This window comes from Bombus fervidus, chromosome 9 (genome assembly GCF_041682495.2).
Source record: "Bombus fervidus isolate BK054 chromosome 9, iyBomFerv1, whole genome shotgun sequence".
Classification (NCBI taxonomy): Eukaryota; Metazoa; Arthropoda; class Insecta; order Hymenoptera; family Apidae; genus Bombus; species Bombus fervidus.
The window spans coordinates 10,205,618-10,219,463 of NC_091525.1; the positions used below are offsets into that span (position 1 = coordinate 10,205,618).

Here is a 13,846-nt window from a genome sequence, read left to right on the forward strand (position 1 = left end):
CTACAATGAAATTTATTGGAATTCCGTTTTAGTTAACGTCCAGTTAACTCATCTCTCGCCAATTCTTTCTACGAATATGAATTCCTATTATTTGAATGGGAAATCGCAATTAATGAAATCTTCGTCAAAAACATCAAACAGTTTCATACAAACGACGTTACGTTGTAAATAATAGCGTAACAAACGGGTGGATTTTGCTAGCAACAGTCTGAAAGAAATAGAATCTGTCGTCGACAGGAGGACAAAGGGGACGTGGTCCATTCGATCGCGAGCTTTTTCACCAACAACGCACTTTGCTCGCGTCGTCATCTTGAATCTCTCGGTTCTGCTACGGAGAACCCTTCGCCGAGATTTATCGAGGTTGCCTCTTTAAGGCTTCCTTTTTCTCCGTGGATGCTCTACTGCTCCCGGGAGCGTTCGTCGTTCTTTTAATGGAACAAACGTTGAGACATCGAGGCGCTGAAGCCATTTTTCAACTCGAGAGCGTTCGCCTGGCAGCTTCTGGGTTTCTCCCTATCAATTCTTCGATATCGTTGCACTTGTTTGTCGATAAATCTGTGTTAGCGAACGGTCACTGTCATCCAAGGAAAATAATTCTTTCCGCAACCTTGCAACGGATCGCGATAATTTCATTTGAATTTGAAGAAAGCATTATAGGAAAAGAGTCTTGGTAACTTATTTGCTTGTTTTATAAATCCTGTCTATCTTTCGTTATCGATTTTCAATTAAGTTATCGTTCCTTAATACCGTTAAAATCGTATCGATTTTGCTTGTCTGTTATCTTTACTAGTTTCAGTCATTTTTCTCTTTGCTAATCTTTTTAAAGATTAACAGGCATGCAAGTCTTCAGAAGATTAATACAGTTACGGAAGAATGCCGACGTAATTAATTATATCAATGCGCATGAAGATTTCCATATCTTTGCTAAATTGAGAGGTGAAAGAACAGAATTAAGAACATCGCGAAACAACTTCACCGAGACAGGGAAGACTAACTTCGATACTTCATTCCGTTCGTCAATAATAAAGCTTCAGTTCATCGGTAGAAAAGTTCAATTCCCTTTTTACCCTTCGATTCTTCTATCTCGCGGAATAAAATTAAACGAATTGAATGAAACTTCTTAGCCTACACTCCTGAAGTCTCACCGAAGTTCTTCCATAAATCTGACCTATTATTAAACGTTTGAATAGGATCAACATCTAATTTTATTCCTCGGCCATTTTTTCACGTTCAAGCGTTAAATTTATCTTTCAATCCCATCTGTTTGATCTCGTTCTCGTCTTATCGTCCGGCAGGGATGAGTCATTTGTCTGAGCAAAGTTAGTTACCGCGGGGACAATGGTCCTTTCAGCCCTCGCTTCGAGGCTGACTTTTTTAAGGGATGTCCCTTTCCAGCCCTTCGCTCGAGACGCATATTACTCCAGGGAACACGGGACCGACTCTAGACTTTAATGGAACAAATGTTGCGAAACCGCAAATCGAAATCGTCCGCGCTGCCAAACGGGAATTGAACGGTGGCGGTTTTTTGAACAGTCGCGCTCAGTGTTCTCGATCAGCTTCTCTAGCACTCTCTTTTTGTTTGTTCGACGTGAAACAAGTGTAGCGCATTGTTATCTCAGCCGCAACAATTAAATTAAATTGGGTGATACGAAAGATATAGTAAAAGTAAAGTTTTAAATTTAAAATATACTCTGCACAGGCTTCTGGTATATTTTTGAATGTAGAAATTTCTTTGAATTAACAAATTATCGTTTAGATTCGTACATCTTTGAATTTATGAAATGTTTTAGACAGGCTTTTATACTTTGAAATGTTGAAATTATTGTAGATAGATAGGTGTATCTTCGGATGCGGTCACAGGATTAAACTAATATTATAAAATTCGCAGACGCTTGTATCTCTCAACGTGGAAATTATTTCAGATATATTGATGCATTGGATTTAGGAATTATTTCCTATTTTTATTTTTCTCCTCTGTTAATGCTATTTCGTTTACTATGAATTTTAAGACGACTTAAATTACATCTTTCGTATTAAATCTCGCTTACCTAATACGAAGAACAACTTGAAATTTCTAAGAAGTTTCAATTTGAATTCGTAATTATGATATCAGAGAAAAGGAGTAATTATACAGTTGAGAATGCCAGTTTTGTAGATGTTTCGAAGATACCGTGAACGTAGAAGCACAAGTAGATTTATTGTATCTACGTATGGTACGTGGTTATGATGAATTATTCATTTTATCAGATTAAAAAATCAAGGTGCGCATACTGCGAGTCGAAGTAGCTAGAGATCATCGTACGATTTTCCATATTATACAGGAAAAGCGATATTATCGCGGAGAAACCTTCAGATTTTCTGCATGCGTGCGTTTAAAATGAGGCATTAGAACAAACGGTCTACTAACGAGATGGAAGATTAGGAAATTCTACTTTTTAGACCAGAATATATTGGGACCAACCTGAATTTTTTAAGTGAACGTACCCCGTTAGAATTCTGCTTCACTGAACGACCTACTAATGTTTCGTACAGCAAGCAACATGTACTAGAGAAGAACATGTTCTACCCTCGATAAACGCAGAGAAAGAAAAATTCGCTAAAGCGAGAAAATCAGACAAAAATCTGTAACAAGCTTATTACAAAATACTACGAACGTAGACATTAATAAAACACACCAATATCGACAAATTATAAAGCAACATAGACGAGAGAAGGCGAATGCTCGAGAAAGGAACAACCCCGCTAATTTCGCTTCTGAAGTAGACAAATTTCTTTCTACCCTATACGCCACCCTTCCTGTATACGAAATAATGAAATAAATTATATACAAATCGCAGAGCAACATAGACGAGAAAGGATGAAAGCCGGAAGAAAGTGTAACGCGCAATTTTCGCGTTAGGAGCAGAGAAATTTCGCGAAATTACTCAAATTACCCGAGAACAAGAAAAATCCGCCAAAGCAATCCAACAAGATCAACCACGCTTCAACCGTAAATTTACCTTCCTCCGCTTCTCTGTTCACCCGGATGCTTCGTTAAGTACGCACCTTCTTCCCCTAAAAACTCGCTGAAACCATCTCGTTCGTCGTAATTCTCATCCCCTACGCTTCAAACTCTTGAAAGTTCTTGCTGGCAGCCAGGTCCCAATTAAAAGTTCGCGAGCCACGTGTCCGTCCGTCCGAGGCCACTGCAGGCTGATTCAGCGATAATCGCCGGAAGTCGGTCGAATTCTTGTCAGTTTCCCTCGTCCGCCTGGCGAAAACCCGGCGAACGCGGACAACGGAGGCGATTGGTCGCGGCCTACGCTCAATTGGTTATCCCGCGTGGCGCCCTGAAAGCGAGACGAGACGACTAGCAACGAGTGGATGATTTAATTGTCGTGTGTCAGGAGTTCAAGTGTCGGCGAACGTGCGATCGGTGACTGCGAACGCGTCTTCAACCCGCCCACAACGTTGTACCCGGGGTCAACATTGTCAACGTTATCGTTGCTGATCGCAGGAAGTTGGCCGGGAACCAGCTGTAATTGCCACAATTAGCCCCGGTCCCGGAGCCGAGGATCCTCGCTAATTGTTAATTACATCGCGAGAATTGAGGAGACCTCTTGCTTGCCAGCTTTTTCAAGATGGTTGCTTAGAGGATGAAGAGAGGTTGGGTCGAGGTTTCGGTTTGATTTTAAGGTGGTGTAGCGGTACTTGAAGAAGAAGAAGGTTAGGAGAAGGATTATGAGAAGTTATGGGTACCTAGGAAGTTGTTGGACATAATGGGTTAGATTGAGTGCTTTTTGTTTGAATCGTAGTTCCATCTGTGTTCAAATTATATATTGGTAAGGTTTGTTCGTGTGTAAGGTTTAATAAGACGGTATAATAATCCTGGGGACGTTGACTGTGTTTGGAAATACTGAGATTTTATTTGGAGGAATTGTACGGGATACAATAACGCGGTGGAATTTTTTCGGAGGGTAAAGGGGTTGTAACTTCTACCTTTATAAATTTATTCTTTTTTTTCATATCTTCTTATAACGTTTCGCTTTTATCGTATTCGGCGAGAAATAGATTTTCTATTTTATGAAAATAAAGGAATACGAATTCATTGACTATTCTTAGCAACAATCGAATGAAACGCGAACAGACCACTGGAATTCCAAAATATCGCAATGCACGTGTATTTTGATAACGATGAAGGTTACGTTTTATCGACATCCTGCTGGCAGCTGGTTCCCTTTCGGTTCTCCGTTGCTATAAAACCGAAATTTATTTAAATTTGTTCAGACTTCGCAAGATCATCGGCGGACTGACATGGTAGATCCAAGTTGACGCATTAATAGCATCGTTTTAACGATTTCTATCTACTTCATTTGGAAGGAAGTAAACGTATGGAAGCTGTCAAACATGCTCTAATATTTTCGAATATCTATACGTACACTTAATATAATATACTATAATATGTACACTTTAAATAAACACAGAATCCTCGATCGGATATTCCTGGACCGAAATGAAACATCGACAAGTAAAGCACGAAATTTGTACCAAGGAAACTGAAATGAACGATATATGAGAAAATACACAGCGTAAAAGGGAGACGAGCCTCCGTCCACAAATTGTTTAAAAAATTATCCAAATCCCTGAAAATGCATCTTTGTGCATTATTCCGCGAAATTATTTGAACCCTTAAAAAAATCCCGAAACCATTCTGATTGTAACTGCTCTGTTAATTATAGTATTAAATATACATACACATTTATACTGTCAGACCATGAGTTCAGACAATGTTTCCAAACGACCGAATGATAATTAGATGAGAGCTAAAATGTAGAATATTTTCCAAAGCATACATCGCATGATTTACTGCACAAATATTATACGTCCACCTTTAGCGTTCCCGAAAAAAAACGCAATTTTAAAAACTCAATGATACGTTATAATCGAAATACCTTTTGCATTGTATTTATCATATTTATCTTTATCAATGCTGCTATAAAATGGGTTGCAAATAGCAGGCTGATTCTTTTCAGGAACCTGAAGTGACAAAAATGGATCTCATGAAAATATTTCGAAATAAACAAAAGGACGAACAAAAATATTATTTCCAACAGACTTATGAAATGGATACAAATGTGATATTTATACAGCATAAGGAAAACAACTATTTGTTGCATATGATAAGCGTAATTTCACAAAAAGTGGACGCACAATGTTCGCGCAGTAAACCGTCGACATCTCCATAGAAACTGAGAACCACGGTGAACCATTGACCCCCGCGTAAACCGAGAAAGTTCCCGGTGAACACAGCAACGAGAGCAATAAACGTTGGATGAGTAAAAGACGTTCAAACCGATGCGGCGTCTTAATCCGCTCATGCACACCGTTTCCTTCAGCTCCTTTTTATCCTCTAATTATACCTTAGCCAAGCTTTTCTTCCGGAGTCTGGAAACTCGAGCGATCTCAGCATCGATGGACGATCCGTGATAACATCAAATAGCCACTCGACAGTCTTCGAAGAACATTTCGTCGTTCGGCTTGTCGTGATTGAATTATCCTGATTAATCAACGAGCTCTATGGAGATTAGGCCTAACCCTTGTTCAAGACGATCTCGTGTAATTCGCGACCCCTTTTTCTTTGATGGCGGGCGACTTGTTAGCGTCTTGGCATTTCAGAATGCTTTTTGTGATGCAAATGAATCGATAATATCCAAAGATTGATGTTGGTACTTGAAATGAATTGAAAGCAGAAGTAACGGAGGATTGTGGAGTGGAAGGTTTATTTTTGGTTATTTGCTTCTGATCTTTTTGTCTTTGATGCAAGTCTGGTATTTTTTTATTCGTTTGGGCTAATATTAATTCGTTAATAATTTTTACAGTATTTGAGTTTAAGTATTTTCTATAGTTTATAGTTTATTTAATCTGTTGGCTTTTTATTTAGTTTATATTATATGGTTTGTCAATTTGTTACGTAGCTCATATTTTATGTAGTAGATATCATTTTATATGATTTTTTATATTGTTTATTTCATATAGTTTATTTAATTTATAGTTCAGTTTAGTGTTTCTAAATCTGATCTTCTATCGGGTTATTTAATTCTTAAATAGCTTGTAGATCATATGGTTTGTTAATTTGTAATATAATTTATTATATCGTTGTTTCATATACTTCTCTTAATTTATATCTATAGTTTGGCTTTCTTAAATATTTGTTTAATTTTCCCATTGCGTTGACTTCAGCAAAATTCAATCTGCAAATTGAATAACACGTACTTCGAGTGCATCCGTTGTGTTCGATGGCCAATATGAGCAGCACTTTTGCAACATTAAACATACGAAATGAATTTACTATTAATCTAATTTCGTTGTTCACTTCGAACCTCTAGACATAGTTTTCCGTAATAAACAAGTAAAAGATTGAAATCATTAATTAATACAATAATTTACATGATTAAAATTTCACGTAAAAATCTCTAGAACCCTCCTGAATTCTTCGAAAAAAATTTCTTAATTTAAAAAGTAATCGCAAGAACAAGAAATACCTCACGACACCTGGGAATTTTTCAAAAATTTCTTCTTACTCTCCACGTTAATCATCTTTACACAATATGGTCGGATTATACACGCGGATTCATTAGGATCTTAAGGGGGATAAGCTTCACGGCCCATCTGCCATAATATCCTGAGGGGAAGTTGCTGGTTTCTCGAATGGTTTCCCCTCACACGATCCCTTCCTTTCCTACTTCCTTCCTTCCTTCCTTCCTTCCTTTCTACGCCAGAAGCTGAACGAACAAAAAATATCCGTACGTCGTGTTCATGGGAATTCACATGCAAATCCCGATGACAACAAGGTGCCTTTTCCTTTCCCGAAGCACGCGCAAAATCGACCATCTGTTCGCAGGTATGGAAATTGGACGTGTTTCATCATCCTCCATTGGGTTTCGATCAAATTTCAACCGTTCGTAATAAGTGTAGGTATAACCATTAACCTTTCTTTCTTTTTTTGTAACATCTGAATTGTTATTTATAATTTTTAAGAAGGCAAATGGTTAATGGTTTGCCTATTTTATTGAACTATCCAAGTTCAAAGAATCGATCAACAATTTTTCAATAATTCGTAAAAGGAATTTAATCTCTGGTAAAGGATAAACAAGGAAGCAATTAAAAGAGAATTTTATTTCGGTCGTTCTCTTGTGTGCAGCATTTCATTCCAATTTCTGTCCGATTTTCCGGCCTCTATCGTTCGTCAATCCGCCGACAAACGTTAATGGGAAAGTGCTCGAAATAAATCGACAGAACACTCTAAAAGCTATCGAACCTCCGCTTATCGATCCGCCGACACCAGGCACGCTCTTCCGCGTTTCACATTTTTTCCAAAGTAATATCCTTTTTGGTCGCAGTTCGTTGGAAAACTCAGAGTGACTCGAACATAGAGGAAAAGATTCATTCGTCTTTCGAGAATTCTCTTCGATCGGAAAAATGATTCCTCCGTTACGTGTGCACAAATTCATCATCGTTGATCACCGATGAAAGATCCAAGTAAACTTATCTCTTTCCCTCGATTTTTATTTTTATCAAACGTTCCCTTCATTCATCTTCCATAAATGATTTTTACGCTATCTTGCAATCACGAGTTGTCGATTCAGCAAACAGCTTTTCTTGATATTTCGTGATATATCGAAGCATAAAGAAGATATTGATCGTTCATTTTTGCAGATTCCGAATATGTGTAGAATAATAATATCAAAACTTTTAACAGGAAACCAATTTACCAGTAAAAATAGTACGGTAACAAAACACAATAATCCAGTAACAACTGAATAAAATAATATCTAAGAACCATAATATATAAGAAATTATGGAGCTTTTAACAGATCTGCAAAGCCATCCATTAAAGCAAAAACCCACTTTTTCATTCGATAAAAATAATATAATCATAAATACAATTCAGTGACAACCGCATAAGATAACATTTGAAAATACAAAATCATTGCTACAAGATTATGTACACTGCAGTAGATATGATCCTACTAAAAATTCAATCTCTCGTTCAGGGAAACGATATAATGTCACAGCGCAGCATTTCAGTAACCAGCGAATAAAATTTACAAAATGTCCAAATATCTGTAATATGTAAGAAATATATATAGAGTTTATATACCTTCCAAGAAGATATAGAAAACTACACTACCAAAGATCTATTTCCTCCAGACCAAAATCCAAACGTTTCACCCCCTAAAAGGATGTTTGCGACGATATCTTCCAAAGAATATGAAAACAATCTACTTCTTCGCCTATAACAAGACTAGTTACTTAATAGGAAAAATAGTTAATAATCTGAAGTGTAGGAAACTGGCTACCGAAAACCAGCTTCCTTTTCTAGAGCAAAACTCAAACATTTCCTCGATTTCCATTTGCATGCTCGAAGAAAGAGTTTAAATCCATGCTGAATCGCAGTGAATCGCTTGGCGAAAAATGGCTGAAGCCGCGTGTGCGGAGGCTGCCCTCGCGACAGAAGCTGAAAGCTCCGCGGAGCTTTTAGCCGTGCTGTGTCTATAGAGCTTGCATATCGTTATCAACCCCCTGACAACAGCCGGTCTCCTGTCGGCCCGGGATCGATACAGCTTCTATTGCGATATCAACGCGCAAACCCCATGGCCGGATAGGCGGCGGGGGTGGCGTAGGATTGCGCAACACACTGCCCCTCCAAGCTCGCCTGCTAGCTCGCCGTTGTGGAAATTCTATAGAAATCGCGCGTCGCCTCGCGACGAAGGCTTAACGCGTTAATTCGCTCGGCTCTTTTCCCTGTTCCTTTCACGGGAATTAAGCCGAACCCACCATGATTCTGGAAAATATTACTCGCTGAACGAGGGAGAATTTGCTATTCTTTGTGTGATCCTTGAAGGGGAGCCAACCAGCAAAGACTCCTGTTTTCCTTTAGATAAAAATGAATTTTTATGGGATTTAGGGGATTTACGGTTGACAAGATTGTGGATGTTTATGCATCCATTAAAAAATTTATCATATGCCTTGCGCTTCTTCTTCTTGAAAAATATTCAATGTGATAGTGTTTCGAAATTCTCAGACCCTTTTCTTATTTTTTTAATTTCAAATTTCAATTCTTTTGTAATTTTACTGTCTTACAACTTTACGTTATAGAGAATTATTGTATAAAGCGTTATTACGAAGAATATTACAACGTATTGTAAAGAATATAATGCACATGAATTTTAAGATCGATTGCGTTATTTCTACCTTGAGGATACCACGAGGGTGTCTGGCCAGAGTCATGGAAATAACGTTTCTATTAAGCAGTCTTAAGCGTCTGCTGGGGTTCCCGCTACCCTTAATCCGATCGAGACTTATTATGCTCAGGACTATTAATGCGATCAAGTATGGTAATGCCCCGTGAAAGTTATTGGCTCGTAAAGCGGGAAAATTTGTGTGTTGCGTCATTTGTCGTGCATTCAACGTAATGAATCGTAGCCCATCTATCAATAAAGCTTTTCGTTTCCATCGATGCATAAAGAATCAACTTGTAAAGGAAATCACTCCATACATAATTCACGTAATAACCAAAAATATGTCCAATGATATACTTAATGTAAGTTTATTAGTTTTAGTATGCTTTTTTTTATGAAAGAATTTTCTATAAAATAATAATTATACTCATTAGACTGAAACCACACGCATCTCTAGTAAAAGGTTTGTTTATTATCTTTCATGTTACACATTACTCAACATTTGGCTGCTAGACATATAGATTATAATTTATGACTCCTGTACAGTACTGAAATAGATCGACCGGTAATTCCGAGACGCCAGCTTCTACTTATGACAAATAATGTACAGATGTGATTTTGAACTTAAAACTACAGCCGAAGATATGTTAACTCGGGAAAGAAAATCAAAACTCGTCTCACTAACAAATGTGTCTGTTACAGATTATTTTTAAGCATCTTGATATGATATAAAGAACGAGGTACGCTAACAATTTTTAAATTAATTTCCCATTGCAAAATGTCAGTGTATTATAAATAGACCTGCCTGTAGTATTTCAAACTGATCTATTTTTATTCACTATTACTTTTATCTTTAGAGAAACGAATTCTAAAATTTCATTCATTTATTTTTAAAGAAATTACAAATTAACAGATTTATTCAGTTTAATTAATTTAATAAAATTAACATCTTTATGAAAAATGAACTCTTAACACCTGAACACTCTCTCAATATTAAATTAATATTTAAATCATAGTCTGTAGAAAATTTATATTGCCTATCTTCCAAATTATATAAATATTTTTCTAATTGAATATTATTCCTAACTAACTAATAACTTGTCCTATTAATTTTTATCTAACATTATGCAATTAAAGATAGCAATAAATTGCATCTCCTAAGCAAAAGTATATTTCTAAAAGCCATCGATCGATTTTTGCGAGGTTGTCAGGGTATTTAGGAGGGTGCCGGAATTTTGAAAGTCGTTGCTCTATTGTACTCTTCTATTCCCCTTTTATCCGGTCATTCGTCTCAAGTAGAGTCTACGCCAATGCCGAGGCCCGGTGCTGGCTTCCTAAGGCCAGGTGGTGCACAACCGTTGCCATCCCCAAAGCCCAGTGTTCCGCTCCTGCAGGCAGCTGCAGCTGCGACATACACGCTCCTCCTTGTACGTTTGCACACGACGCTTGTAATATATATATATACGTGTACAACTGCCTGCAATCGAGATCGTTATTGAAAAGTCTAGATCTAGGTCAAGAAAGATTCGAAATTTCGACTTTCTGTTCTTCTCTTAACTGTGTCTGAATCTCCGTCGAGGTTAGGAAAATCATGCCACCGTTTTATTCTTCTAAATCAGTGAGCATATCTTATGCAACTCTCTCCTATCCTATTGAGGTTATATTTTCCTACAACGTGAAAAATTATCAAATGAAACATATATTTTCTTATGGAAAAATTAAAGAAATATTTTAAATAAACACAAGAAAAGAATTATATTAAATTTATCAATAATATTCATGCAACTCTACAATGAAAGTTTAGCCCATATATTTAAATCATATTTAACTGCTAACAATTTAACATATTTGACTTTAATTTGTATTGTATATTTTACGCAAACGTCTTTATCGCGTAAGGTACAAAGTACAAATTGAAATAAAATTCTCCACAATTCAATTATTTTATCCTAAACCGTCGTGAAGCACTTCTGACCCGATGATACAAGTTCAGTTCATGGGTTCTCATTGTTTTCATAATGTTCTTCTTTATCGGTAATTTCCATGCGGCGATAAACATACATCAATTACCGACCGCGCGAATTTGATTGTTGTCTCGCTTGTGCTAAAGTATTCATGGTTATCGTTGTATAGCGGTTCTTCGAACTTCGGTTGGGCAATAGTAGATAAGGTAACTACTTATCAACGAGATATCCGCAAGGTGAGATCCTCCAGATATATAGCGTTTCATTTCACCGCAACCTTTCCGCTTCGAGAGGTTAGAACGTCCGCCTGCCGCCACGCACGAATTGCCAAGGTGTATTGGTAACCGCACATATTCACACGAACAAGGGCGTGCTCGCACACACACAATCACGTAATGACAGCAGGGAGTTGGGGCAGCAACGAACAGAGCAGATGGGGAGTTTGCTTCTGCAACGAAAGCCAGTCGTTGTAGTGGCTTGGTTCAAGCTGTCCGCCTTTTCCTGGCTTCTCTGCGTGAATTCGCGCTCCTTTTGCCGTTTCTCCTTATTCAACCGCGAGAAAACTCAGGTAACAAACATGGGTCGGTCGCGTGGTACTCTTCCTTCCTTCCTTCCGCTTTTCTCACAGCGCCATCTCCTACTTTAAAGTTCCTTTTCGAGATCTCGAGCTGTGGCGCGATATTGAAAACCTCGCTATCGAACCATCATCGATCGATACTTTGCATATAGTGTCGCGTGCAAGCGGGTCAAATTCATTTTGTGGAACAATTACCAATTAATGTGAATATTTGGACAGTATTTCGTAGAATTTTACTTTCTTATTATTCGAGAAACTATGTTGACGGATAATCGTGTACGAATAGATGGTAAATATACAAATGCTTTGGTATTTCGAAATTGTAACGTGATATTGAAAAAACTTGATATCGAAGAACCGTTGATCGATATATTGTTTAGAGTATCGGGTGCAAACGAACCAAACTCGTGTTTCGAAATAATTACTACGAGTACTTCATAACATTTCGCGAGGTTTTCTTCTTATTAATCGAAAAAGTATGTTATCGGATCATCGTATACAAATAGTAGAAAGTTATATGAATATTCAAACGCTCTAGTATTTCAAAATTATACATTTCCAGGTTAAGCGCGTCGTAAACTGTTTCATTATCGCACCTAGCGTTTGATTATCGAATTTATATTATAGAAAATACCAAATTATCAAATGCCACAGCTCGGGACACTTAGAGAGGCCTACTTTCCCATTTCCCAAGTTCGATCTAAAGAGGCAATCGAGGAAATTCTAAAAGGAGCATATTTCGGTTGTGAATTTGTTCTTCGAAATACGTGGGCTTCTCTTGAATTTCAATAAACGCGTGCTTGGTAACTATTCTCAATGGCTCTGGCATTATCTTGTCAACGACCGCGGAGACCATTAACCGTCAATACAGCCACTAGGGTGGCGCGTCTCAGACTCTTAGGAAATGTCTTCGGTGAGTATAGAATATGTCTATACGTCTTCTTTTCGTCATCCCCCTTGTCCTCGTTATAAATGATCCCTCCTGCTAAGATTTCGAATATTTTTACGGTGTCCCACATGCGTGTTGCCACATGCGTTACGCGTTTATAAATACATCAACGGTTATACACCATGTCACAGATGTAGAGTTGTTACAGATGTCGCCTACATGCTGTATTTAAATATAAATTATATAATTATATAATAACATTCAACTTAATTTCTTTATCATTCTTTCTTCGTTATTTTGTAACATTTATTAATAAATACGAATTTAATCGGTATAGTTTATATATATTTTTTGAAACTGTATATAACATCAATAAGTAATGAATAAATTAGTAAATGATTTAGTAGCAGTAAATTACAGCGGCAAATCGAATTATGAATAATAAATTCGCATAATTTTACAGCCCTCTTTATTACATCAATTAAATTGATAATTACTTTCATTATATTTTAATTTTATATGGCAAATTTTATACGAATATTTAATAACTTATATAATTCATTTGTCGCACTTGATGAGATATGATTACAGGTTCGTATCGATTATATCTTATCACATATACTTAATTTCAGCTATTAATAGCAGCTTCACAAAATGGCTAACTATTAATCTTCTAATACATATTTCAGTACTAATAAAATTTTACATCCAATTTTTATAACACAGAGTTCTTACTACAATTTCCAATAGACTATTTAACTACGTTTCACATGTACAATAATAATCAAATCAATAATGAACAAATCAAGCCAATTTGTATTATAAATTCGTCAAACCACTCTACATATCAAGCTTTATAATATCCAGCCTTCGTTTCTAATTCACAGTTGCTTCTATAGCTTCGACCTAACGTCCATATTCTATTCAATCTAGCATTCTTTCATCAGGAAGAATAGAAGACCGAGTTACTCTCTTCTCAGCCGGTTCGTAAAACACATTGTAGTACGTGAATCGTGATTTTCCTGCTTCTCTGTTCCCTCATGTGAATTTTTCATGTGACTATAATGAACGATAGTCAGTATCTTTTTTTATGTTTTCGTAAGATGAGTAAGAATATTGTTTGTTAAGCGTTTCTCGACCTGAAGGATCCGCTGGTTGACCGGATAGTTGATGGAATTAGCGCACAAGGCACGAC

At 37.0% G+C, this 13,846-nt stretch overlaps 2 protein-coding genes across 6 annotated transcripts in view; one reads left to right on the forward strand and one right to left on the reverse strand.

The window, feature by feature from the left end:
* Nucleotides 1-13,846, forward strand: part of Neur (E3 ubiquitin-protein ligase neur) — a 121,193-nt gene that overhangs the window by 79,538 nt on the left and 27,809 nt on the right. The window contains exon 1 of one of the 5 annotated variants that reach the window (XM_072010157.1): nucleotides 11,737-12,675. The exons of the other annotated variants lie outside the window; for them this stretch is intronic. Coding sequence (XP_071866258.1) covers nucleotides 12,579-12,675 — 97 coding nt within the window. The 5' untranslated portion in view covers nucleotides 11,737-12,578. Of the gene's footprint in view, nucleotides 1-11,736; nucleotides 12,676-13,846 lie in introns of those variants that run through there. 5 annotated transcript variants of the gene reach the window in all.
* On the reverse strand, nucleotides 9,736-11,819 carry LOC139990719 (uncharacterized). Its single transcript, XM_072010186.1, is given in 2 exon segments — nucleotides 9,736-10,666; nucleotides 11,536-11,819. Coding segments are annotated over 2 exon segments (438 nt in total). The 3' UTR covers nucleotides 9,736-10,512.